General features: G+C 45.7%; 1 protein-coding gene across 2 annotated transcripts in view; it reads left to right on the forward strand.

Annotated features, from left to right (window-relative positions):
* The first annotated feature begins 588 nt into the window (after positions 1-588).
* The window catches only part of UGGT1 (UDP-glucose glycoprotein glucosyltransferase 1), an 849,443-nt gene continuing 825,070 nt past the window's right edge, over positions 589-24,961 (forward strand). For both annotated transcript variants that reach the window (XM_086943802.1, XM_086943803.1), the window contains exons 1-3: positions 589-717; positions 21,547-21,685; positions 23,387-23,469. In XM_086943802.1, the coding sequence (XP_086799928.1) occupies positions 21,549-21,685; positions 23,387-23,469 (220 nt within the window). In that variant the 5' untranslated portion in view covers positions 589-717; positions 21,547-21,548. The remainder of the gene's footprint in view (positions 718-21,546; positions 21,686-23,386; positions 23,470-24,961) is intronic.

The following is a 24,961-nucleotide window of genomic DNA, read 5'->3' on the forward strand; positions in this document are numbered from 1 at the left end:
ATGCCAATTTCGGTTGGTAACGTTCCAGTGCCTGCGGAAGGGCACATTTACTACCCCCACTGGTGTTCTTAAGTCTTGTCGTTACTTTATAGTTATCAGCTAAAGTGCGAGTTCCACGCTTTGGGGCACTCTCGGAGACACAACCCAACTGCGGTTTTAGGTAAAAGCAGATACCCAGAAATAAACCAGAGGTTTCGGTGGCCTGAAAAAAGAGCTATTAAAGTAGGCTTTTTTTCACGAACAAAGTCATGTTTTGATCAAATTACGCGGTATAGTACTTTGACGAAAAAGATTACAAAAACTGTTATCCTATTCTTCTTTAAATCACACTGAATCACAGAGTGGATATGCACACATCTGGCCGGAGGTGGAGAAAAGTGAGGTCACCTTGGATTGGTTGAGTAAAATATTGCCATGGGATTGGCTGAGAGAGCACTTGTCAGTTTACCATTGGATGTCGATCCTGTGACGCTTGCACTGTGGTTTACGATTGAGCGAGATTAGAGTTTATACGATTTTCATTGGCTATGAGGCTCCAAAGGTTGCACGTGCCAGTTGCACGTCCCTGCAGTTTTCTACCAGTGGGCTGGTTCACATGAGAGGTTGATTCTTATTGGGCCACTGAATCTGCTTGCATGCCTGAGAACACCGGCGCCTGGGCCCGAGCCGAGTAACCTGCAGAAAGCTGTGATCGTCAGCGTGATCGGTGCTGTGCAGGTGAGTAGATTCATCCCTTAGTGACACACTGTTTTGAGATCAGTTTCGCCCGCCTTGTTTTCATTTCCGCAGTCTGCCCAGGAAAGGCATTTGGTCAGTACCAGATGAGGGGTGCAGAAAAGAACCGGTGAATTTGGTCTACCTGGTCACAGCCGGAAGTAGCCTTATCCGCTTTGATTGTAACCCTTACTTGTCCGTCCTTGCATTTTTGTGTGCCACATGAAATGCCTTCTGCTTGTACAAGATGAGGTGGAGAACAGAAAATAGTTTGGATTACTTGTCCAAAACTGTAAATAGCCTCAGTCTCCATTTCCCTTTAAAGTTGTGTGCCAGTGCGACACGCGTAAGAATGAAATGATGCACTCCACCATTAAGTAGACATATGGCGCATCATGTCACTATGTTAAATATATCAACATCAGTGTTGCCTTGGAAAGATGTCCGTGTCTACTTTTTCTGTATTCTTGTAAAACCAGTATGTTTTCTTGTCCCTGGTGGCATATTTTATTTTATATTATTACTACGCTGTTTGTGCTCTAAATGTATTCTTTCGGTGGCGGTCTCAGCCATATTCAGATAATATCGGTCACTCTGTACAGTGTATACTCAGTTTAAGTTCTGGACTTAATTGCGAATTTGCCCTGCCAACCCCAGCACGAAGTGAAAAAACCCACGGAACCAGTTCATAATTAAAAGCAGGCATATTATAATTACTGGTAGACCTGGCATTTTTAGCGGGTTTGCCCCAGAAATTTTTGCTGCCTATTTTTCACCCATTTTTCATTGGTTTTAGGTCTCTGTGTACTTTACCACTGCTAATCAACGCCAAAGTGCATATGCTCTCCATGAAAGTTGTGTTATGGATTGGTGTTATTTGATTTACTACTAAGTCCCTATAATGTGCACAAGGGTGCCTAGAACCTGTAAATAGAATGCTACTGGGCCTGCAGCACTGGTTGTGCCACCCACACAATTAGCCTTTCAAATGTGTGTCCGAACTGCCACCGCAGTGTCTGCTGATCCAGTTTTCAACTGCCATGTTAACCTTTTAAGTGCACCCACTTACCAGTCCCTAACCTTCCTTTTTAGGTTTCGCCTGGCGTAGCACTGCGCAGCTGTGTTCGCGCAGGCGAAATCTTTTGAGAATTAGTATGAGGCTTTAACCCGCCTCTCTGTTCCTTTGGCTAGCTCCATAAATGGAGGCTAGCCATTGGAACATAGATGCATCAGTCATTGCCCGAGCAGATCCGTGGACGGTCTGGCGATTTTTTTCGCTCTCTCGCCCCTTTGTGAACGGCATGTGGGTGGTTGGTTTATTTATTTTTTTAAAGGTTTTTTTGGGTCATTCCTCCAGACCGATCGCCGCCGGAAGAAGTCCAGGTGAGTGCTCCCCTCCCGCTGTCAGTGTGCCCGTTCCTGCCCCCCCACCCGCTGTCCGTTTGAGGTGTTGCCACCGTCTCTTGGTCCCTGTATGAGGTGCCCACTCGTTCCTGCAGCATTGAACCGCTGCACCTACGCCTCTTGCATCCTCTGCCACCCGCCCCCCGGTCCTGCTTGTTTCCAGTTCTCGCTTCCCGTTTTCAATGTGTTCTGCTCGGTCCTTGCTCCCTGCATTGGGTGCCCACTGGTTCCTGCAGCGGCATTGAACCCCTACCATCTGCACCCACTTCCCGATGTCCTTCCTGCGCTCCCTCCCTTGTTTTCGAGGTGTCCTGCTCGCCCCCCTCCACCTGCACTTCCGGCGGGCCGAGTCCACCCCTCCCCCTCGGCCAGTTAGCCGGTACCCCGAGGCTGGCTTGGCTGCACTCGGAGGGGCTGGGGAGGTATGTGCCTTGCAGTGCCCTTCGGATCTTTGGACTGCGGGTCTCACTCGCGTGTTGTCTGTCTCCGGGTGAGGGGGTGGCGGTGGATCCCGAAGGACGGGGCCAAGGGTGTGAATGGTGCTGTTCACTTGAGCGTGTACGCTCGCTGAGTGGAGAACGCAATGTTGTTTCGTATTCTGATGCTATGTTCAGTCCGGTGTTTTTATCGTATATCGAAATGAGGCAAGCGCCTCTTGTTCTGGAATCCAGTTTCTAAGCACTTAAGGATAATAGATCATTGTGCAGGAACTAAGAGCTGTCCAACAAAGCGTGGAACTGAACATCTCCATTAAAATTGCATTAAATAAATCTCCCTGGCAGGAGGTGTGCATGGCACGTAAAGCAGGAAGGAACGTGTACTTTGTCCCTGCAGGAGGTATGCATGGTACAGTGTGGAGGCCCAGCCGCTCTCCTCCTCCTTCCCACACACGATACCCAGTATTCCGAACTCTAGTTACACAGGAGGTGTTTCCTGAGCTGCCCCTTGACTGCGCGCCCTGCAGTCGCCATCAATAGTACATCTCTAGAGTTGTGCACAGTGTTTAGTATTAGAGCTTATTCTGTCCTTACGGCGCTTTCCTATGTGACAGGTTCAGTAAATTACATCACCCGCTTGCACAGGATCACAGCATTGCGAACATCAAATTTAAACCTCCAGATTGAAACTCCGGTCTGTTGGTTACACAGTGACAGCTATTAAAACATTGCTTAGGAAAGAAAGGATAACGTTAAGGTGTGACATTGTATCGCCAACATGGTAAGGGGTGAAGTCTTCAGGGTGCTTGAGATGTCCTGTGTTTGAAGCACAGCGCTTCCTAAGCCCTCTTGTGAGCGCCCTCCTGGAGGGGTTTCTTCGAAGGAGGGGGTCGGATTCTTAAATCGGGCCTCATTAACGAGGCGCTCTTTGCACGCAGTGCTTTAAACGGAAAAAAATAAATGCAGGTACTCTCCAAATTGATAAGTGGACTAGGGGCAGGGCTTGGTGTGGGGCTAGGGGCGGATCTATGGGCAGCGCAAAGGAATCCGACCAGGGTCCCATTTAAGCACAGATGCACGCAGACTGGCATTCAGTACATGTATTTTAGAAACGCTTACATTCGCTGCTGCCCACATTAATAAACCTTGATTCCCACTTGCTGTGCTACAGAATTACCATCGCCACCTGTGCTTCTGTATTCTGCTATGCCAGCAGGAAGCCTTCTCTTCGATTTCACGAGTAACAAAATATGTCTGTTAGCAGGCCCTGTTCACATACGTACAGTTCAATGCACGCCACAGAGCCTAAGTGGACACTGTGCAGGCGCACAACGCCCATTGCCCTCAAAGGGCTCCAGCCCTCCTCCCCCCTCGTGTGAAGCAGCCCGGGCTAAGACAGCTTCCCGGGCACACCCTCAGGAAGAATGAATTAAAAACTGTAGATCTGTCATTCACCGGCTAGACAGAGCATGCCATGTATCCCCAGTGCTTAATTTGTGGTGTTGGTTTCCAGTGCTCGGCACTTAACTGTCAGCACCAGGACTTATGGGAGTCTGCCACATGGTGGCACTGTTTTTTCTGATTGAGAGATGAGCACAACTACATAGAAAATTATTCATGCCTGCCACCAAAGCCATTCTTGTAGTTTACAGGATATGGAATGGTCTGAAATGTCACACTTGCAGGAGTGTGATGGTTAGTAGTTGTGTTGGTGGGTTAGGGCATGCTGTAGTAGCCTCCTGACCAGGGCCCTGGCACATATTATTATTATACAAATTAAGCACTGTGTATCCCTGATGATGAATCAAAACCTGGCGGCTCCGCCTCGCACACACCAGTCTCTCCCTCTCTCCACCTGCTAATCCCGGCCCACTCCCTCAATCCGCTAACCACCTCCGTCCTCTGCCTGAGGACTAGCTCACTGTGACAGCAGCTCAACGGGTTAAGCACTGGCCGCTTGTGTGTGCACAGCCTTCAGTCCCTCAGTCCCTGGCGACCTGTCCTGTCCTGTTGTTTACAGCGCAATGAAACAAGTCAGCGGAGGTAGGCGCTAAGGTATTCATTGCGATCCGTCTCCAGGCTTCATCCCTTTACTTCATTCACCAAAGAACGCAGGCTCAGGAAGTTCGAGTTTTCGAGCCCGGGCTGAGACAGCTCCTGGGCACACACACCGCTGCACCGCACCCGAGTACCTCACAGGTCTTTAGAAGACCATTTGCTTGCTGACGAGGCTTTGTTCTTTCCCACCCCCTTTCTTAGAGCCCCTGCATCTCCACTCCCACTCTGACTATTGCTGGGAGAATTAGCCAATCCTCGCCCCCTCCAGATCTGGCTCTAGTTGCGCCTCTGACACTGTGTAAGTAATTACAGTGTGAGTCTGCCCCCTCCCAAACTTCCTGCAAGCACTGAATGAATGCCTTCTGAAGGCCGCGACATTAACACTTTGTAAAGCGAGATTAGCACTCGATCAGAGTGTTTCATGTAAACAGATCCACTCCTTGTCAGTGTGGCACTTCTCTTTGAATTGCCAATTTCACTAACCTTGGCTCATATCCCCATGAGTACCGGTACTCTCTTAGGACAAAGAGAAGCTCCGGTACTTAAGCGCCGAAAATTTAGAAGTGCTGGTAATCAGTAGCGGTGAGTACCGGCCCATTTAAAGCAATGTTTGCACGGATATTCAGGGTCGCCTGTGAGGGGATGCGGAAGTACGGTCACGTTAGGAGCCTCTGCGGGTAGAAGGATGGAGGGGTTTGGGGGTGTCACACGAGTGGCTAAGGAACCAGGGCCTCCAGTGAGTGCCTCACGGGGGAAAAGAGTGGGTATTAACACGAGGGGGTGAGGTGTGGGGGCTGGTTTGCACATTCCTGCTCAGACGGCGGGATGCTGTTTGTTTTCTTAGAGAGATTTCAGGGAAAGGAAGGAAGTGCCCCAGAGTGAAGGTGGTCGTACACAATGTGTGATCGTTTGGTGGAGTTATTCTCTGGGAGTTTTGGGGGGCAGGAGGGATGGCGGGCATGGCAGTAAAGTAAGCACCCTCTTCTCAAGGTGACAGACATCCCTCGGAGAGTTCAAAGCGATGCTCTGTTTTCGTGTGAGCTGGCAGGCGGGGGGGCGTTATCGCGTCAGACCAGAAGTGCTGGGTTATTTAAAGTTAGGGCCTTGTTTACAGAATTGTAAGGCAGGGGCAGGTGGAAGAGCCATGTCACTAATAAGGCCTCAATGGTCAATTAAAGTGCTTGTGAGTCACAAGGGAAGGAGGTGGCAAAGGGACATCCTGGCCTCTTTGTTGGTTGCAGGTTAGGAATTTAGAAATGACATGGGACTGCTTCCTCTCTGTATGACTGCTTCCGCTCTCGAGGGCAGGCTATGAAACATCCCCAAAGTGGACTTATGCCTTTTCGGTACACTTCCAGTGTGAGTCAGCGTGCATATTTTTGGCATTTTTGGAATTGTAAGTGGTTCCGTTGCCGCTGCATGTCCCCCAATCCCTGTGACATCCTTTCACAGGGTGCCTCTCTGGATAATATTTTGACCCCATGACAGCTCACCACAAAACTAAACGCTGGGACAGAGAATGCAGCCCAATGCAGGCTGCAGCCCCTGCTTTCACTAATGTGTGCAGGGCAGGGCTGGGGAAGCAAAAGCAGTCCTGGCAATATCCAACCAGCCCCTTCTCCCTTCGCCTCCTCATGCATTCTCTCTTTTTTTGGTTCTTTCAATCTTTCTCTCCCCTTTTTTTTCTCCCCTCTCTCTTCTCCCTCACTGATTGCTTTCTCTCTACCCCCACTCCATTCTTTCTCTTGAAGCCTCAGTGCCTATTGCAATTTAAAAGCTGGGGAAAGTGAGAAAAGTACTAGGGGCTGCTTCGCCCCAGTAAAATAATTTTTACTAGCTGGAAACCCACAACCCACACCTGCAATGTGAGAGACAGCAGTGTGTATGAGAGACAGCACTGTGAGACAGCATTGTGTGTAAGAAAGACAGCAGCGTGTGAGAGACAGCAGTGTGTGGGGGAGAGACAGCAGTGTGGGGGAGAGACAGCAGTGTGAGTAAAAGAGACAGCAGTGTGAGACCTTTTCTTTATGTTTTGGATTTTGAAACTGAAATAAAACGCATTGTTATTTGAAATGTCAATAGCTCAAACTCGCGTAAATACGAGACCTATTGCATTGCAAATGCAATAGGTCTTGCATTTGAGATAGATTATCTATTGGCATTATAAATGACAAAGCCATTTATTTATCTGTTTTCAAAACCAACACATAAATAAAAGTATGTAATTTACAATGCCAATAGCTCTAACATTTGCAAAGGCGAGACCGTTGAATTGTAAATGCTTGTTATTATATGTCACCTCTAAGGTACACCCACGCTAGCCCCACGGGCAGGGTGCAGTGTATGTGAGTGGTAGGACATGTGCCTGTGTTTTACATGTCCTGATAGCAAGATAATATGCATTTTGTTTTTTAATATTGAAAGGTTGTCTTTCCCATAGGGGATCATTGGAGCTGCCTTGTAACATTTTACAAGTATAACGTTAAATTGAGAAAAAGAGAAATTGAGAAAAAGAGAAATTGAGTTTATGTTCCCCAAGCTCAGAATTTAATAATACATCTTTTAGTAAAAGTGGTTTTTAAATTGTGTGTTTGAAATTGCCACTTTTAGAAAGTGGACGTTTTCCTGTTTAACCATCTTGTGCCTCTGCCTGCCTGTGGATCAACGTCTGGTTTTAGATTGACAAGGACTGGTTTGTGCATTCATTCCAGACACTCGCACAAAGGGAGCTGAGTCGCATGATGCTTTTCCACCCCCTGTAGTGTGGCTAAACCAGGGAAGACCAAACTGATTTTGCTGAGCCAGAGAGACTTTCTGAACAAAAACTTCAAACGGGTAGAAGTATTAGACCTAAAACCCCAGAATTTTAGAACTCTTTTGGACTAAGGACCTGCCAAGAAGAGGAGCTGTCGTGTGTTGCTTTGTTGGGTTGGCCTGCAGTTGCTGCTTCTGTCTTTGGCAGTGACAGGACTGAACTGAACTTTCTACAACTTATTTCCTGAGTTTCTCCAAGGGCTTGAAGTTGTGCTTGCCTCCCATTGGAATTCTCAGGAACATCAAAGACTTCAGGGTCATCTGCCAACAGCACTGAGAATTGTGTGTTCTGTGCTGCAACAGAAGAAAAACAAATATGTTGCTTTCAACGACGCCGCTGCTGACACCGTGACCTGAAGGCACTGCCTGGAGCATCGCAATCCTGGTCTCACTGACACCATCATCGAGCTGCTGCTTGCACAGGGCACTGTGGGCACAGCACATCGCTGCTCTGGCCTCACAGACAACGATGCTCTATGCCAACTTCGACGCCTCTGCCTGTACCGTGGCCTGTGGACTCCGCTCGGGAGGTACATGAAGCATCACCCTGTCCCACACGGCTGCCCTGGTCCACTGACGCCGGCACCATTGACTCCAGGATCGCCAACTGATGCAGCTGCTTGCATCTGACCTGTGGGCACCATACGAAGCATCGCCCAGCTTCGCATCACATCCTTATGGCTGCCAACAACATCACAACAACAACGGCGACGTGCTGCCTGCACCGTGACCTGTGAGCATCGAACGTCATACCGTCCGGCTTCACACCACAACCCTGGTCTCACCAGTGTCGCCATCACTGAGCTGCTGCTATGTGGTTAATCACCACTTACATTGGGTGTGGACTGACGGATTGGCAGGCTTATCACAGCCGTTTTTGCCCCACATGGACTTTCTATTTAACCGGCGGCTTCCGCTGAATGTACGAGTGGCACCGCGTTTAATATCACAGGAGACCCGAGGACCAGGACGGGTCACGTATAACCTTTTTGATTGAAGCCCAGTTAGAGACCTTTCTCTGTTTCCATAACCAGTTGACAACAACAACAACTTGTTTTAATATTATGACTGTGGTACTCAAATCCTTTTATGTACTTATAGTCATGTCATTTGTGATGGGATTTATGGTGTGTGAAGTCGTGAGCAATGCATTGGAAAACAGTTATGGGTAACTAGCAAATTTTAATGATTTTTTTTTACTGAAAAGAGAACAATAATGCCATGTTGGGAGAAAAACCCCTCAGAAGTTCACAGTATTAAAAAAAAAAAGTTACTCTCTTGCTCTGTTAAACTTAAATTATTGTTGATCACGTTTTTCAGTGATTTTCTTTTAATGATATATTGTACCTTATTTCCATATTTATACAGTGTATGTACAATGCCTTGTGCATCGTTCTTCTGTCAGAGAGGCCTACCACTGCCCAAGCACTGCGCCAGCCATTGTGCCACCAAGAAAGTTGTGCCCCACCTTCTTTAATCTGCAGTAGGCTCTGAGCGTAGGGCCCCATATTTGTGAGCCCACTGGGCTTGGTCTTTGGTAGTGCACTGTGCGTTTAGGGTCCAGTCTCTTGGCTAATTTCCCACCAGATTTCAGGCAAATCTATCGTAGGGCGCAAACGTTTTTATCAAACTAAAAATTACAGAATGTGTAATATTTATATATTTACAGATTTTTTTTATTTTTTATTTGTTTTTTAGGTCTCGCTACGACTAACGCGCTGAAAGCGCGTTCTCGCAGCGAGAACTATAGTTGACGTCTCCGCCGAAAAACGCGACGAAGGGAGGCAAGAGCTGGCCGCGCGCCCAGCATTCCCTATAGCGGTGTCGGATTCCGACGCGCGCCGTCGGATCGGGTCGTGCGCGTGAGCTTCTACCGTAGACAGCTCACGTGACGTTGCGCGGCCCAATCCGAAGGCTCGCGTCGGAATTGGCTCTCACAGTCCCGCCCTTCTCGCCAGACCGGCACTCGCCCTGCACGTCTTGTTTCTTCATGTAGCCAGTTCTTCTTTATCCTCTGTTTGAGAAATTGCACTAAGCGTTAAGGTAACGGCTTCAAGTTTCTCTTGTTGTGCCCGAATGAAAAATATCCATGCAAATGCCCCTTTTCTGTCAGATTCCGACGCTGCGTTGTAAACACATTACTCGTTCTCTGTTCAGTAAAGCACGCGTCCTTCAAAATGTGGCAACTATATTTAATGATATTTCACTGTGGAGGGACGAGAAGATGTTTGCCAAATTTTTATGCCGTCAATACTAAGATGATTTCAATGTAGCAGTACTTGATTGCACTTAACAGACGATAGGCGCCATCTTGTGGAAGGAAAAGAAAGCGACCGTGTGTTACACTCCTTGTAAACCTCAGTGTTGTGTAACAGAATTGATAGGAGGAACCAAGAAATGGCTAGAGGCGATGTTCATCTAGATTATAATGCTACCTCATTTACATTGTAAAGGTTACTGTTTTTTCAACACCAATCTCCTATTAAGCACGATTTATGCACTTGCACCACTGTGCAAACAAATGCAATCTTCCTTCCTAAACAGTTAGATACGTGTATTACCTGGAGCAAGACGCACGGAATTGCCCCCTAATCAGCTCTCCTATTGTGATGTGAAAGCCATCTCTCCCTACCATTTTGAACCACCCCATTAGCTTATGTCCTTGTGCCAGGGCTGTAAGTGGGGCGGGTCCTGCCGGTGCTCAGCACCCGTAGCCGAGGGGAGAGGCTGTGCCGTTAGGGCCAGAGCTGCAGAATTTGGAATTCGAGAAGCAAGTGCCAGTTTCGGCGTGCCCTACATTCTGGGCAAATCTCTAAATCTCCCCCCGCCTAAAAATGTGACCTAGTGCAATGTAAAGCGCGCCAATATCTTTGGATTCTTGTTTGTGCTATCTAAAACGGCATAAGATATACATAAATAAAAAAACGAAATTAAACTGGTCCAGGCCATGTATTCACATTTTTTTTTTTTTTTTTAAATTTTTGAAAACCTTTATTACGCAATATCAGGAATACAAATACGGGCCTACAACCATACGGCCGGCCACGAAAGACTGTTGGTGCGTCATAGCATACATTACGGTGACACCATAGCACATACGGATCACATCAATCATCGAAAGTTACACTGGAAGGCCAAGTGGTATCGTGTCTCAGGAGTCGTGAAGGTTAGTTTTAAAGGTTTTTTCATATGCAACTATTAAAGTCCGACAGCATAAATGCGCAGTTACAAAAAGAAGAAAACAGCCCATGCAGTTGAGGTCTAGTCTCGTCAATAGTGTGTAGAAAAACCAAATACCCAGGAAGCTAGGATCCCCAGACAGGACGGCAGCGTATTCACCCCGAAGAGGTACCAGAACCAGGAAGATACACAGAATTCACCACCACCCCCCCCATACTACCTGACATGGGACCGAAAGACATAGAAAAGAGGACGAACACCAAATAAAAGGCACCATAGAAACTAAAACCGAAAAGAAAATCACCCCTTCCCCCCACCCTACACGCATGCAGAGGCTACGGCCTACCCCCCCCCCCCCCCAGCAGTGTGTCTGTCGCCCAATAAACCCGAAATTTAGAAGAGAAGTAGAAAAGGAAAAAAAGGAAAATCTCACTCTTGAATATAGGGAGTAAGAAAAGTATGTAAACTAATCTGAAGCTCCCAAGAAACAAAGAAAGTGGGGGAGGAGCCCGCAGTCATCAGGCCACCAGAACTTACGAGCACTGCAATGGTACCTGCATCTGATATAGCACCGATGTTGGAGACAGCACACTAATAAGAACCAAACAGCCCATCCCCCGACCCCCACTCCGCCCAGAGCCGACATATTGGCTACGGAGATAAACAATAGGATTCTGGAGCCACCATTTTACAATGAAAGAAACGTCAGCCCCAATTCACTAAACAAAGCCAAAAAACGTTCCAGGCCAGGTCATTTCCAAACAATCAGCAAGCCAAAGTACGAGGGAACCTCAGCCTTGGCCAGTGCGCCGAAACACTTCCAGATGTGTCCACAACCGTACTCTCCCCTCAAACTGGACAAAGGAACAAAATGGCCTCTCCCAACAAGGAAGACAAAGAGGAAGAGGAAGTAAGCATCCCCAAAAAACCACAGTGCCGATACCCAAGTGGCGGGGCGACCCCCCCGTCGTCGTCAATTGAATCACACTCCGCAAACGCAGAGAAAGAGTCACGGTGGCAGAGGCAGGGAGGGGGACCATCGCCCAAGAAGTCTCCGGGGAATGCCTTGTTGTTAAGGGAGTAGCAACAGTATCAGGCAGCACAGCGGAAAGGGACTCGGCAACAGTATCTTCGGCAATAGTGCAACAGTCTGCCACATATCCAGGGTCCGGACGCATCTCCACAGTCACGCGATGCAAGTCTGTCCCTTGAGCAGGGGTAGATAGCGGCAGCAGGGGGCCAGTCGAGTTCAGACCTGTAGGACACGAGGCAGCTCCCACTATCTTTTGTTCCAGCTCACGGGCTTGTCGCCGCCATGACACCCGCAAGTCAAGCAGGGCAGCCAAAATGTCGCCATAAGTCAGCTCCAGGGGTGTGGAAATTTGTCAAAAATCTACTTGGCCAATGGACAACATTTTACAGAAATCTACTTGTCCTAGGAAGATATCTGTTTGCCCCGCCTATTCCATAAATCACTAAGGTGGGTCTGCACGGCGAGAACCTGCACTGTAATCAGTGCAGCATACAGTGCAACATTATTTCAAGCACAAGTCCAATTATGCAGTGCATGGTCATGCATCCTTAAATGCAACTGTTGTAGTGGCAGGTTGTACAGTATGTGGGTGGATGTGTCAGTGTGCACTGCACCCAATTATCAACCAGTATGAATGTGACAAAATTTCAATTGTAGAGAAGGAGTACCTAAAGACAGTCTATGCCAAGTTTACTTCAATTAATGTAGTCAATTACTAGTCTGCACTCTGTGTCGGAATATGAACCTGTAGGACAGAAGGGTGTTCTTCATCCTAGGTTCAAGTCATAGCTGACCAGCTTAAAAAATACTCACATGTGAACATGATCTGATAAACGTTTGTGTGGATGGGAATAACTGCACTTTTTGGTGGAGCTTATGAACTTTTCATGGAACAGCCAAAATTGCGTTGCAGATGTGCTGTGGTTCACTGAGGCAGTATCCACAAGTACAAATACACAAGGGGCAGTACTGGGCAGTTAAATCAATCTCTCCTTTTACATTCCTGGGCAGGTGAGGTGTGATTATACTACTGTGCACTCACTGATAAATCTCCACATTCTTCTCCCACACAAGGAGTATATGCAGCACATGCATTAGCTACAGGGTTCTCTTGTGCACAGTAGTGGTATAGTAATGGCACCAGAAGGGTAGGCTCCACAAACATGAATAGATGCAGCTCCACAATAGATGTGCAAGTTTGTCTCACTTAGATTTGTGAAGTAGTCACTTTTTTCTTTAAAATCCGAGTTCTCTGCCTCTTGTCTCTCTCCTTCCAATGTCCCCAGCCCCCCACTGCCCACCCAGATGTGCCTGTTGTCTTCTTGGAAAATCCTATAATTCTGTTGCCCGATGCAGACATATGAGTATTGGTAAGCCTGGCGCAATCAGTTTTATTTTCCAGAAGCTGAGCATTCTGAGGGTCTAAGGGATGATGCTTGGATATTTCGAAATGGGCACATGCATAAAGAAGGCACAAAGGCAGGCACACAGGAAAAACACTCCTTGCCAAATCACGTAGGGAAAGAAAAACAAGCCTTTATGTCTACGTAGGACGAATACTCAAACAGGTGGCAGTGTCACTTTTCCTTGGATCTTGTATGGGGTCATTTTTACTGCTGACATAACTGTGAAACAAAAATGCAACAATACAGCGGTTGCATAACATTAAGGTGGAATATTGTATAATTTCATGCAGTTGTCAATAAAACGTGATTGTGAGACCTACAAATGTAAATTCTGATATTTCTGCTTTATATTGAACTCTGTTCTGCAATCTTTGCCATTTTACATCGTGGCAAATGACAGATGGTCCCCCACAGGTGGAAGGTCCTATGTATGTGCGTGATTTATAACAGAATCACTCCAAAAATGAGATTCTACAGCTAAGACGTTTTCCTAGTAATTTGTAACATAATCATGCTGCCTAAACTGCATATTTTAACAAAAATGTGGATCTAGCTCAAACAGATCAAAAGTTTCTAAAAAGAGGGTAACCCATCCTGCCACACAGTCCAACGCCCATCACAAGTAGTGACTGGTCACTTTTACATTGCTATTGATGTATTTGGGTGTTAATCTGAAAGTAATAAGGCAAGACATTTATACTGACAGAGTTAACCTATACAGATGTAAAAAAAAAAAAGTAATACCATATACAAAAATGTGCTGCCTTCTGCTATATAATTCAAATTTTTTGTGGCCATATAATTTAGTCAACCCTGAGCATAATTTAGACCTTCTCTGCTGCTTCATTACAGTGGCTCTGTTTATTTAGCACAAACTGCCAGAGCACTTTGCGTGGTGGGGGTGGTTTACAGTAGGTACAGGAGATCGGAAATGCAACCAAATAGGAGGTACAGGCTAACAGGAAGGAGCCCAAAATGTGAAGAATAACCGGTTTCTTGCCAGATTAAGCCTGTAAAATATATAACGATGTGAGGCTTTTCCTCTGCTGCAGTGGCAAGGTTGGAAAATAAAGTGGAGGCACTGATTAAGCAAGAAGCAGTGGAGGGAAGGTCGAGGTAATGGAATAAGCAAAAGGCAAGAAAGACTGTGGGGGAGGGTATTAGGAACAGAGACCCCCAAGCAAAAATGTGACGTTGCGATGTTTGAGACACCGAGAGTGGCCCACGTTTCAGTGAGCTGTGTGAAATATGCTGCACACATAACATTGCCTGGAACGCGAAGATACTTTCTGCCTGCTTCATTATGTGGCCTTTCTTTTATTCAAATTTAGCTTTATTGTTTAACCCCGGGAAAAAGATGTAGTTTACAAAATGTTTCTATTTACAGCGCACGCTTAATCTTGCAAGGATGCCTTATCGTTAAGCCTGCCAGGTGTCAAAGTATAATTGTTAACTCCGTGGCCCCGAATGCAACCTCATCCATAAAAGCAGGCTGACAAAGTAAAGGTCAATGTCTCTAAAATAGTGTGACTCCATTCGTGGTGTTTTCACCCATTATTAACGCTGCACTGGTGGCATTGTAATAGGCGCCTCACTGATCAGCCGATAGAAGTGGAGAAGTTCCCACCTTACTGTAAATTAACATGCCACACATTTGACCCTGCCCCCACGCCCACTGATCTCAGTCCATTCCAAGCAGTATATCAGTTAACATCAATTTCTGCAAAACCCATTATAGGAGTGACTTGCCTGCTGGTGAAGCATTCACTGTGTCAGAAACGGCGGCTTTCCGATCCCGACTCGCAGCGCACCAAAAATGAGTGGACTGCCCTGGACGGATCCCAATGGATAGGACAATCGAGCCCTGCAGCAATCAGTGCCAGAGAGACCACATGGCCAACCGGCCCGCAGCACTGAGACCCAGACATACGCAAAAGTGTTTCGTGTCTCGGCGCCCGCCCTTTCAAGTTCAGCAGCTCAGTTCCAAGAGCAGGTGGGCTGCACCAGTGTGGAACTCACGCTAGAACACTTACGTCTAGCGTAAGACTCCCTCAGCAAATCACTGACTAGATAGAGCCCAGTCATGGGCTTCCAGCCAGTCAAAGGCTTTCTGACAGCATTTCAATTGCCTGTGAGCCCGAGAGCGCCCACAGCTCATTTCTTCTTTGTGATTTATTGTCTACTTGTCCGTCGGACAAAATAGACAATAAATCTTCTTGCCCTTCATAAAATTCTAGTTGGTTCGGGCGTCGGGCGATATGATTCCCCCACCCCTGCAGCTCCCTCTGCGTTGCTGGCTGACTTTCGCTGCGCGGATGTTCCCCCGGGTCATCAGCTAATGCAGGCATGAAGGGGAAGCTGCCCATCGTAGACGGAGAGACAGCCATCGTCCTCCTACTTGGGGGGGGCGCCAGGGCCACCCCAGCAACAGGCTCGCGGTGCAGGGAGGGGGGGGCGGCCGTGCAGCCGGGAGCTGAAAAGTGTGAGCCCCCAACAGGTTAGCGGCACGCAGGTCCAGGGCAGGGCAGAGTGAAGGCTTATTTTCGGATTGGCGGCATGGAAGGGCAGCGGTAGAGTAGGAACCCGAAAATGGGCTCCGTACAGTCAGTGAGCAGCAATTCGGGAGGAAAACGTTGTATTCCGGCTTCCAGCTTCTATCGGGAGCAGGGAATCCCAACAAGGCGTCTTACCGCTCAAAAGGGGGGCGATGCAAGCAGCCTCCGCGATCAGCAGTTCTCCTGCCCCAGCCTGTGCCGTGCCTGCGTGCCCGGTCGAAGGCGCCCAGCCGTGTCCAATGGCGGCGATCCGCTCCAGGTCCCGGGTCGAAGTCGGAGGTCGGAGAACGGTACTAATTCACCATAGAATCGGTCGGTAAGGGACTCAAAAGAGCACCGGCGACTTCCGTGCTCGCGTGCCTCCTTTTGTACCAGATCCAGTCAGGATTATTGCCAGCATTTCGGTGCAGGATCGGACGGCTCGCGGAGCCTAGAGCCTACACGTCCGTCCCGGTCGCCATCTTGGCTCCTCCCCCTGTATTCACATTTTTAAATTTAAACCAAGCACTGTGTTTTCTTTTCATGACCATGTTTACAGGAAACCTTAAGCTAAAATAAGTCAGTGAATAGGCGCCTGATAGATTTCACTCGTTTTAATTCCACAGAAGTCTCTCTTTTTCCCAGATATGTTTCTTTAGTTTTGTATTTCGGCAAATATGTGGATTTTGTATAGCACATCATACAACCGAGTCGCCTCTAGGTAAGTTCAGGGTGTGGATGGGTGTTGATGACTAAGCACGTTTGAGAGCTCTGGAGGTGAGACTGAAAACATTGGTTGGTTTCTAGTATTGGCTGTCACTGTGTCAAGAAGGTGTACTTAGTACATGGTCATTCAATCCTTGTTTTCTCCGTTCCCTCTTCAGCTAGAGTATAAATATATGGGGGCAGCCAATATTAAGGTGAAAGCGTGCATAGCGCACTCCATATACAATATGCAGCCCCCATTGTTCCACGTGTGCTTTGTGGGTGTGCTGCAAATACAAGAAGCGGCCGCCATTGTCCCGCATTATTCATTAAAGAAAATAGTGCTCTCTGACTTATAAAGCAGACAGTGTAACAACAAAAGTAAAACGTCCAGTTTTTGTGGAAGGTTACAAATGCAGACAAGGCAGTGCCAAGGAGGGACTACTAAGCCTATTCATGAATGAAAAGCAACAATTTTGCAAAGACAGTAAATGGAGACAATTGAAAAGATGGGCTGGACATGAGCGGAGCTTCTATGCCACAACTAAATACAGCATGCCTCACAGAGCAGCATATACACTGCCCAGGCTCCACCTAAACAAGCATTTGCAATTCAATAGGTCTCGCATTATTAAAGATTGAGCTATTGGCATTGCTAAATAATGCAACGCCAATAGCTCAAACTTTAATAATGCGAGACCTATTGCATTGCAAATGCTTGTTATTTTCAGCAGTGAGCTGTGGTTATGATTGGTTAGTAGACTTTTTATAATAACAAATATTATTGGGTTTAACAGAGAAAAATGTGAACATATCAATTGATTCGATTCTTGCAGTATGGGCAAGATTGCGGCATTTTACATTATTACATGGTGTGCATGTATGTTACAGTTCCCAAATAATGCTCCGCATCGTGCATGACAGTATTGAGGAATTCTGTAGCGCCTATCCGTATATCAGTAACTGGATCAATGAAGTAACCCATATAAGCTAGGAACTATACCCCCCCACCCCCTCCCCAAACAGACGGGGATGTCTATCCCTTGTGAAGCAGAGAAAAGATAAAGAGGTGGCTGACCAGAGCTGCACTCATTAATATTAGATGGTATGTGTGTGAGTCTGTATGTCGATGCGTTTAATTGGGGATCTCGGGCAAGAAAGTCTGTTAATGCCGATCTTCGCCCGGGGTTTTATGTGCGAGATCACCAGTGAAGTGGCCATGTGAAGGGTAATACATTGAGTGTAGACTGATGCATATCTCTCTGTACCTCGATTGTGCCCTTCTAGGGGATGGTTTCCGACAATAACTAGGTTGTGAGCATATCCAATGCTTTACAGTACTCCAGTAGGAGGTCTCAACTCGTAGCAATGGGCTTTTTCAGCTGCCCACAATATTCTTCCCCTTGTAAGGATCCACTTTCTACCAACCCGCCTCCTCTCCACTTGTTGGTCAGTAGACATTAACATGTGTTTTGATACCTCTGGAAGCCACAAAAACACTCTTTTTAAATGCCCTTCGGATTAGGCTTTTCGGTAAAACAAAACAAAATGCATAAATTATGGTTAATTGTTATTCTTCCAGTGCACAGCTCAACCTCACGCAAGATGTCACTCATTACATCATCAAAGTCCTTAGTAAGCTAGCCCAGTCAGTGAAGTTTCGTTCCAACAAAAGAAAACTTTGATACAAAGTATCACACCTCTAGTGAAGTAGTGTGGCTCACTGGTTAGAGGCGGCAGACCCGAGAGCAGAGGACGGCCCGGGACCAGGGTTCGATTCCCGACGCGGCAGGTTTCTGGACCAGGGTCAGCGGACTCGATAATTCTCTCGCCTCGGTGCCCACTTTGATCAGCGATTACACTCGGCAACTCTGGGCATTAGCTTTCCTCATCTTCACTAACGGCCCCACCAGACCGCCGGGGATGCCTGGTCTCACCCTGGAGATACCCACTAAGGGACCATCTCTCAGGGAAGCCAGGAAGGGTTTCGCAGCGGTCGAAGCGCGGAGATACTCCTCCGGGAGTCGATCCTAGCGCTATATAAACCTGCAATTAATTAATTAATTAATTAGGTATAGTAGTTTTAAAAAGTCTCTGTGCTTTCAAGGTCACTTGCCGCAGGGTCTGGCCTGCGTCCCAGCCATGCGCCAGCATCATTGCCACTAGACCCACTGCCCATGGCATTCAGCTATGCTCAGTGAGCTGCCATCCCACCAGATCAGCTGTGGAAGCCTTTGGTTGGTCAGATTATGGCCTACATTGAGGCCTTGTGCTAAGGGCTTGCTGTGCACAATCTTCATCCTTGTGCTGAGGCCTCTGAATGGCAGTGTACAGCTGCCTCTGGGATAACTGTGCTGAGCTGCATTTAGTTGGCCTTGTACAGCCACCTATAGCATGCAGTGGGTACACGGCCTAGGCCAGGCACTTCGCCAGCCTCATGTATTTAGTGCTCACTGCGCACAGTTTTTGATTATGCATTGAGAATTTTTGTTTGTTTTCAATTCACTAGAATAAAACACATTTTGAAATGAATTCGCAGACACTGATGCCAGGTTCTTGAATCCAAGTTTGAGTCTGTGAACCCTGTAATGAGTACAAAGGCTATTTTATGTTTCAGGGCCCTTTTTGAAGCTCTAGGCCATACCTCTCATACCAACATCCTGCATGGACATACTGTATAATTCCCCTGCCTACTTGCATTCACTGGAACTTTTTCCAGGATGCCACAAAAATCTTCAGCGGCTGCCAGGCAATCAGGTAGTCTGGATTCGTGGCAATATAACTATTTCATAAACAGTTTCATGGATTGGCGCCCAATCAAAAAAGTACTCCCATCTAGAGTCATGTTAATTCCATTCAGGGGGTTGGTTTTGTGGTGAACCAAAATTCCTAGCATACTTAAAATGTAAAGGCTTCATCCTGACCCTTTCACCATAATGCTTTGCCCCCTACATGGATCAGCTCAAACCTAACATTAAAGTTAGCCAGATAAGTTAATTGCCCAGTTTCATGCAGGCTCATCAGGCGGTTCCAACATTATTAGTAATAAAAATTGCCTTTTTGTGTTAAAGGGAATCTTAACTGTTACTATACAGTCACTATTTGAACTGTGTAATAAATGTGTATGTTTGGGTGTGTTTGTCTTTGACTGGATTTGATTCAAATTTAGACTGCACTCCTAAAGCACGATTACTAAATACTACATTGATCCTCTTCTGTGAGCACTGCGTTTTTAGCAGTACTTCTTGGAGTAGTCTGTTTAATGTACACATGTTCACAAACCTGAGCCAGTCTCCACATTATAGTCAAGCAGTCATGTCCAAGTAAACATCCCATGGGCCTAAAGGATTCCCTCGGGAGCCAAACATTTAGCTCCATGGCTGTTGTAAAGTGGGTTACTGGTAGGGGCAAATGTAGGTCTGTCACTGGCAAAAAGGCCACTAACACATAATAGGACTCAGCATAGGTCTTAGAAAATTATTCCTATGCTCAACCCTTGGTAACGTGGCTGCGAGTAGACCGGCTTAACTTCAAAGGCTGGTATATAAAGTATTTAAAAAGACCATTTCAGTAAATAATCAAGACACAGCACAAAATAAAAGCCCACCATACCATAGTGTACCCTAGTGTATGTTAGGTGTTTTAACTGTATTCTAATGTGTTCCTTTCAGCGCACCACTGGCCCTGGTCCTGGTTAGGCAGAGCCCCGGGTCAGTCAAAATCAGTTACCACCAGCATCAGTCAGCAAAAAGTTGGGGATGCCCATGGCCCAGGATAACTTTGCAACAATGGCATTTTACCCTATTGTGCTATCTATAGTCCTACCAGAATAAACATCGAAAACTACTTCTCATTAGGTAGTCTCTCCGGATGTCACCCACTCAGAAGAGGGGAGAGGCAAAGTCCCACTACTCCAACCTCCCCCTCTCACATAACTATAACTCACATGGAGGAGTAGGGAAATTGTAATCCAAGGGTGGAACGCGCTTAGTGAAAAAATACTGCCCTCACTCACAAAATTGACATCCATCATCATTGGGCTTGCTTTAATACACCCCTGTGCATACCAACGCCTGGGACTGAGCAAAAGGGAGAGGAAGACAATGCAAATGTAAAAGTTGAGATCACCGATAGAAAGGTGCAGTGAAGGGTAAAACTAACTTGGCGGTGTCCCCTATCGACAATTTATTCCTGGACTCACTGGCTAGGTCTAAAAACGTAAAGGATGGTGGTGATAGGAGAAGGTAAAGAGTTCTTCACCCCTCCTTACTGCCAAAGTGTCAACATGTTTCTGCAGTCTGATACGTGCCACAGTGTTGGGTCACACCGGCATTCCTCAGGACCCTTTGGATCCCAAAATCTTACCATCTGTACCTGGATTAGGTATCCTTGGAATGTGTTTCTTATAAGAAAAGGGTTCCCCTATGTAATAGTTTCATCTACTACAACGCTAAGACTAGCAAGATCTTGGGAGTGACCACCTGTAGTCTAATTTTATCAAAGTGGGTACACTGTCCAGAAAGTATACTTTTGCTCCGTCCCAGGCGTTGGTATGTGCAGGGGTGTACTGAAGCTAGCACAATGATGAAGCATGTCACAATTTTGTGAGTGAGGACAGTATTTCTTCACAAAGCACGTGCCTCCCTTGTATTACAATTTCCCTACTCCTCTGTGTGTGTTATAGTCCCTCCGGATGGCCAGATTTCCGAATATATTGGATGTTCATTCTTATTACTTGATCTTTTCATGTGCTTTCTCCATATAACCCTGACTGGTGCATAGTGTTTTCTTTCTTACTGTGTAGCTGAAGTCCTCAGAAGCAGCTACCAGCATGTATGTAAATAAATGAATGTTTGTCCCATGATTTGAACAGATGCCAAAAGATGAGAGTACATTTGAGTATGCAAGATTTCAGTTCAGCAACACATTGGGAAGTTTTTCTAAGCGTGTATCTCTCGTCTTGCCTACTGGACAGTTCCTTCATGACTTCATTTCACCATGTTACATGATGCTGTACCATGGCATTTGGGGTGGTGGGTACAGCATGCCTGTTTATAAATGAAACATTTTGCTTATATATTAAAGTTAAAATGAAAACTGCAGCAAGGCTGAAGAAATTCAAGGCTGGTAGATGCTTTGCATCAACTTGGTTAATGAACATCCCTATGCATCTGTTCTTTTAATCATCTAAAAGAGGAATGCATGACCCCTCAAATCAGAGTACTAGTAAATGTGTTTTTTCTTTGTCTTTTGTCTTTCAGCTATGCACCAGAAGATGAATTGTCTTGCTATATTTTTTGGCATCAGTCTGTATGTCTCTACTGCAATGGCAGACTCCAAAGCTGTGACCACGTCTCTCACCACCAAGTGGGAATCTACACCACTGCTGATGGAAGCCAGGTAAGAAAACATGCAACCATTTCTGTATTTGTAATCTTATAAAGTTTGGTTGAGACAGAAAGCTTTGATTGGCATTCCTTTTTATCCTGTGGTACTGTGTAAAGTGATATGATAGCCTTTGTTGTCGATGCCTTTTTGATAGAAACTGTGTGAGTTAGGAATGCTTGAGATATGGTGTGGACAAGCAAGAAGACAAATCACTATTTTGGTACTTTGTTATGGGTTTTAAGGTGTTTTAACAATATTGATCACCTTTCCCCCACTGCTTGATTACCAAGGGTTATGTGCATTTATGAGTTGTTAGTATTACAATTCCTTCAGAAAAAAGCATTTTCTTTCTAAAAAGAAGTTAATAAAATTTAGCTTTAACATTTTTATTTTCTAAAACTACCATTCAAGGTTTTATTGATCAAACTAGCAACTAAACCAAAAAACTCAAACAGGAAAAAAGAGAGAGGGGAAAAAAGTGACTTTAGGAACAAGTGGAAAATAAATCTTATAATAATTACAGGAAAAAAGAGAGAGGGAAAAAAGTGACTTTAGGAACAAGTGGAAAATAAATCTTATAATAATTACAGCAACAACTCATACTGTGCAGTGCAATTTAAATTGAAAAGCAACAACATTAGTTAAATACTAGGGTTAATCAACCCACAGACCTAGCGGTCTTGTTAGCTACAATTTAGATCTGCATTTCATTGCAACTAGCAGATAATTGAGTTTGTGATTTGTAGCCAGCCTGTTGTGGCAATACAGTTCACTCCAAATATAACCCCTCAAATGTTTGCTGTCTTTTCTACGAACTATGAAGATCACCCCGCCCCAACCCCCTCCCCCCATTCGCCCATCCAGATCTTCCCATTCCTGCATTATTATATTTGCAAACTTCTGAGAATTCTCTAGCCTCTCCAGACAATCTTCTGTCTTGATAATAATTGAAGCCACACATTGTTGCAAGTACGCCAATGCACGATTGGTTCCTGTTTGTTCGGCCTGGAAAGCAAGGGTTCTTTTTTTTTCTCTTCTTTTTCTAATGAAGATGTGTAGGCTTTCATACCTGCTACCTAGTTACCCAGGCCTCTAAACTTCTCTACACAGTTTTGACATTTGTCCCAATTTTATCCAATTTCCTCTGCAGACAATCCATGTGATCCTTCTCGCGTCAGTCAATCCTGCTTTTTTTTTCTCTATTAGCATCTTCACTATCCAGACCTGCCCCGGATGTTTGGGGCCAGATGTACAGTAATGATAAACAGTTGAGGGAGCCCCTACCCCGTTCAGTGCACCTGAGACTGCCCTTTGCTTGTGTCCTTCAGAAAGACACTCAAATATTCCTCTTTTCTTGGCACCCCTAATTTGACCTGTTTGGCCCGCTTTCACCTTGTTCCCTCTGTCCAGTTTTTCATGTGTATATTTGTATGCACACTGTATACATATTCCTATCTTTCTTTATAATCCTTATGAAATGCCAATCTGTACTTGTATACAATGCAAACACTTTCATACAACCTTTTTGCTTATATGAAAGCACACCCCTGAACATCTGAGCTATAGTTAAACTATATAAAAACTCCTTATGAAATGAAAATAAGTCCAACCCAGTATGAACATTCATATGGCTCTTTGGGCATTGCAATGTTTTCTGCTATGTTTAATGGCTCTTTTGATCTTGACATTGTTTTTTTTCTCTCTTTGTATTAGTGAATTTTTAGCTGAAGAAGGAGAAGAGAAATTCTGGGCATTTGTCGAGACCAGTCCAGAAATCACATCACATGAGCACAAAGGTAAGAGGCAGATTCTCACACCTCTCATACTTCTCATTCTTTTTGTTTGTAGTGTAAAAAACTGTGTTGCAATTTTAAATGACATAGTGGTGATTTTCGCTAGAAATTATAAAAGGAATAAAGGGGAAATGAAGAAACATCTCTCCTTATTTTAGATTTTTCACTTTCTATCTGATTCTTCTATTGCCTACCCAAAAGAAGCACTTTGTCTGGGTTCTGTACTCACTGTATCCCTATGGCATGTTGTGTGGGATGGCGAAACTGGCCGGGCCCTCCATTTTTGTTTCTGTGTAGTAAGAGGTTCATAGGTTAGCCCAACAGTTGCATTAAAAAAGAATGTAAAACTCACCAGTAGCAAATCAGTAATGCTTTAAATGCCTGACAAGGGGGTCCTCAGCTCTTATTACTAACACAACCTTTTACAAAATATGTTGGCTATCACTCCTGGCATCTGTATGTGCACAATGCAGCTCCTCGGTTTGTAGTTGGCTTACTGTTGACACCATACTGGAAAAATCATTCCCATATATCCACCTACACTTAGAATGGCATTGACGTCATTTAATGGGAAACAGTGCGTTGAACAAAAAAAGCACCTGGAGTCAAGCAATGGTCAATTGTGCACTCCAGAAACAAATGGCAATGTCCTTCATCCCACGCTTCTATGCTTGTAATGTTCCATGAAAATCCATAACTGAATCTAGCTGCCCATTGCCATGTATATTCCATTACTATACAGTTCAGTAGTCTACTCGATTGTTGCCGGGCACTATCCAGTATCACTGAAATCTAAGCAATAGAAAGTCCCAGAACAATAAAGGACACTCTGATTCCACAAGTGCTAGATGACCTACACCAAGTGGAAATGTTTCCCAAAAATCCTGCGAAAATGAGCTTAAGGAATGGGTTAATATGAGGTCTGTAATTCCCATCACCCAATCAGGCTTTAGATGCGGCCATGGTACTGAAGATAATCTAATTATCCTTTCCTCTCTGTTTCACGGCGCGAACATGTTAGCTCCATTTTTGTTAAATCTTTATGTGACGGACATTAATGCCTTAGCCTCGGTCCGTGCCTTTCCTCAAGTTTGCGGGCACACATATCCACTTTCTCCAGTACACTGATGATACACTGCTGTTTGACCGCACTGCTGTGGGGCTGCAATGCTCATTGAAGGCTCGTTGTACTGCGAGGACAACCTGCTAGCAGTCAACCACTCAAAAACAAAAGTTTTTGTATGTGGTGCCAGAAACAACAACTCAACCCTTAACTTTAAGTTTACTATGAATGGGTTATCCCTGGAACAAGTCCCAAGTCTAAAATACCTGGGGCTTTCATTTTAATCACTGTGGGCCCCACGTAACACAGCGCTCCACTTTAAAAGGAGCTGCCTTGTCCTTGATAACTTGCTTTAAAAAACTGGCAATAAATATTTGCAGCGCGGATCTCACACGCATATGTAAAGTGATTGAGGCCAAGTTTATGCCAACA

The sequence above is a fragment of the Lissotriton vulgaris genome, chromosome 11 (assembly GCF_964263255.1).
Source record: "Lissotriton vulgaris chromosome 11, aLisVul1.2, whole genome shotgun sequence".
NCBI lineage: Eukaryota > Metazoa > Chordata > Amphibia > Caudata > Salamandridae > Lissotriton > Lissotriton vulgaris.